Below are 3,345 nucleotides of genomic sequence, written 5' to 3'. Positions count from 1 at the left end.
CACGCTTGCTCTACTAATTTATGTCTTACCTCCTATCGGTTTTGAAATAGTTGAAACCAACAATGTTGTAAGTAGTGTTAATAAAAGCAAAGTTTCCTTACGAAACAAGTATATTGTGTCATTGCTCACCGTTTCGGGCGAAAAGACTTTTCGACTACCACCTTGTTTCAGCCATTTTTGTCCCACATTTTGCACCTTCACTAACGTACTATATATAACATTTCAGGAAAATACACTAATGTTCACACAATCGGTATCTGGAGGCTTGAAGAATTAGACTCCAATTTCGACAATTTTTACAGGCTTACCTCAGAGCTGCTATTTCATTAAGGAATTTTCCATAACTATACATGTGCTTCATTTATAATCTGCAAAGACAAGGAAATACTTCGATGTAACTAAAATGCATAACGTGAGAAGTAGATAGGGTTGTGGTCCGATTTTCCCATTTCAGAAATATGTGACTATCAACTCAGAACCTCGACTAAAAAGTCTCGAGAAGTAACTATTAACGATAGCGATGTTGCCAGATTGTTGACAACGTTAACACAGTATTTACTAAGTAAGAACAGAATTTAGATATATGTTAACCATATTTATATATAATATTTCACAAACAAAACGTTTATTCCTTTCTCTTCTTCTTTTAAATTGCAAAATTCTTGCTTTTTCCGTATGCAAAAAACAACACTCAACGAATATATGAAACGATGGTTGCTGTCTATGTGGAAAATCCGAATGTCATTAAAATTTTCCTGCTATTCTATCTAACACAATAATAACAAACGCAAACTGGAAATAATTTCAACTTTCGCTGTCGCTGACTAAAAACAATATTTCAACGCTGCTGTTGCTGCTGGTGCTTCATAAAAATCACGTGACATGTCTAAATCATATGTTGTATCATGATGTCGTCGACCATGGTGACTTCACTGGACAACATGCAACGCTATACAATAAAACATCAACATTACAATTCTGACTGCTTGGTCCATTAATACTTTATTTGTTTCGGTGTTGTTACGGTATTCGCTTTTCGCGAACACAGTTCCACCCGATATCCTTGATTATCCCACCAGCACGGATATAGTGATGCAAGAGGGGGCGAATGTAACGCTGAAATGTGCAGCAGTTGGTTCACCAACACCTACCATAACATGGCGACGTGAAGGAGGCGAACCCATACCACTACATAACAATACCGAAGGTGAGTAAGGAATATGAATATTTTTTTTGTAAATATATTTCTGACTAATCTTTTGATAATACGCTTATTGGGATCGTCGCTTTAATGTCTGTAAAACAATGCTTTTGAAGGGGAACCTTAAGAATTTTAAAATAAAAATACTATTTTTGCTCATGGTAGCGTAGCTCTTGTAATTTTACTTCTTGTTGTTGACTCTTCAGATGCTCTAAAAGCGGAGATTTCTATGTATTAACCCTGTAATCCAGGTTTGGTAGTTACAGCCTGTTTCTGTCTAGTCTGAAGAAAAAATTCACCTCGAGAGAAGCTTGTTAAAATCGATATCCCACTTATAGAACATAGATATGCATACATATATGTATAATAAGATCTACTTTTTCCAAAATTCAAATAGACATTAATAGATTAATAGTGTGGGATACCAAGTTGGATTAACAACTAATTTGAGCGAATGCTGAAAGTGATTTCGATATCAAACATTGAAGAGCATAAAATTGAAAGTGAAAAAACAACAACAATAGTTAAAATTTTATTTGAACACATTAGATAAAGTTTTTTTAAATGAAAATGCGGTAAAAAAAAATTGCTCATCGAAATCCAAAGTTATAAATGTCAACTTGTCATTGGATTACAAAGCAGATTTCATATTTAAATTAGCAAAAATTTCTGCTTTTTTCATTTCGCTGACACTAGGTTTAAATTACATGGTTTTTGGCATTAAAAAAAAAAGTGGTTAAAGGGGTGCCATCATGTAAATTCTATTTTTACTTTACTCGTTCTCAGAGACAATAACAACATATTTAATTTTGACTATTTACAACTGGTAGATTAAAGTGGTATACTAGTCTCAAAATAAAATTAAATTTAGTTTTCATATCCCAAAAGTCTAGAATTCTACATAAAGAGTTTTTCAAAATTTAAATTATATTTAAAGTTATATTTGTTTTAGTGTCGTAATATTAAAATTTAGATGGTTTTGTCTTAACTTCAAAATTCAATAATAAAGTTAAGCCTATTATGATTTTTTTATTAATTCACAAGTCTAAAATACTTGCTTTAGAAATATTTCAAAATTTGGTATAACTTCGTTCACTATACTATATTCTTTTGAAGCGTAATGTACGGTACTTCTTTTGAAAACAGCATTATCGAAACGAGTCGAGTAAGAACGTGATTCATATCCTCCAAAATCATTCTGATAGAATTGCCTGGGAAGTCGAGCCTTCTTTTCATCTCTCCAAAATTTAACGGACGTGTTTCAAGTACGATATCTTTCACTTTTTTATTACTTTCATGAGTTGAAGAGGTCGAAGTTCGTCGAGAACGAGGCATATCTTCAAAAATCTCTCGACCYTCCTTGAAGGCTTCGTAGGATTGTATTTTTGCTAATAGTGAATTCGATTCCGTACACGAARTTTTGTTAGAAATGCAAAACTTGAGATAAATCCTTTGTTATATAACTCCATTCATTGTAAAAATCGCAATGCTCTAATAAATTGTTCGACATAAGATCTTTCATATCTCATATTTGTCATAGTCTGCAGTTAAGGACAGTCCAMCTTAGCAAAATACATTTTTTTGAAATATCATTTACCCGGGGAATTTAATTACAATTTCCGAATGAACAACATTACCGTGTCTACTGTAAATTTTTTATAACCCTACAAGTGGTCCCTGAAATTTGAACATTATGAAACTGCACATTACAACAAAATTCGACGAAATGAAGAAGCTACTTATCTCAAAACTATGCAGGTATGTTTAACTTAGCATTTACACTCACACATCTAAAATTTCCACAGCACAATCGTTTTTGATAAATTCATTGTATTCTGCTCGTAATTGCGAGTATTTTCAATGATTTCCCCATGTAAACCATGTGACTGAAATGTTATGGCAAAAACTAAGTAATTTGTGTACCAATGAAAGGGAYATGAGTAATAATGAAATGACTTCAACTATTTTTAAATCAGGGATGTAGAAACAAGAAAACTATCAACGCCATTAGCAAAATGGCTTTACATTTTGATTGGATGCAGATTTTATGATGTAAATTTTGCAATAGTACGCTCCGGAATTGCATAGTAATTAGTCTTCATACATTGTGATTGCAAACAACATGAATTTTAGTTTTAGTTGAA

At 32.5% G+C, this 3,345-nt stretch overlaps 1 protein-coding gene across 1 annotated transcript in view; it reads left to right on the top strand.

Annotated features, from left to right (window-relative positions):
* Positions 1–908: 908 nt before the first annotated feature.
* The window catches only part of LOC108965241 (lachesin-like), a gene marked incomplete at its 3' end in the record, with an annotated part of 9,160 nt that continues 6,723 nt past the window's right edge, over positions 909–3,345 (top strand). Inside the window, exons 1-2 of the mRNA XM_018927506.1 lie at positions 909–984; positions 1,049–1,207. Coding sequence (XP_018783051.1) covers positions 909–984; positions 1,049–1,207 — 235 coding nt within the window. The remainder of the gene's footprint in view (positions 985–1,048; positions 1,208–3,345) is intronic.

This window comes from Bactrocera latifrons, unplaced genomic scaffold (genome assembly GCF_001853355.1).
Source record: "Bactrocera latifrons isolate USDA-ARS-PBARC rearing strain unplaced genomic scaffold, ASM185335v1 scaffold_1377, whole genome shotgun sequence".
Classification (NCBI taxonomy): Eukaryota; Metazoa; Arthropoda; class Insecta; order Diptera; family Tephritidae; genus Bactrocera; species Bactrocera latifrons.
Note: the sequence above shows the minus strand (reverse complement) of the source record. Positions and strands in the feature narration are given on the sequence as shown.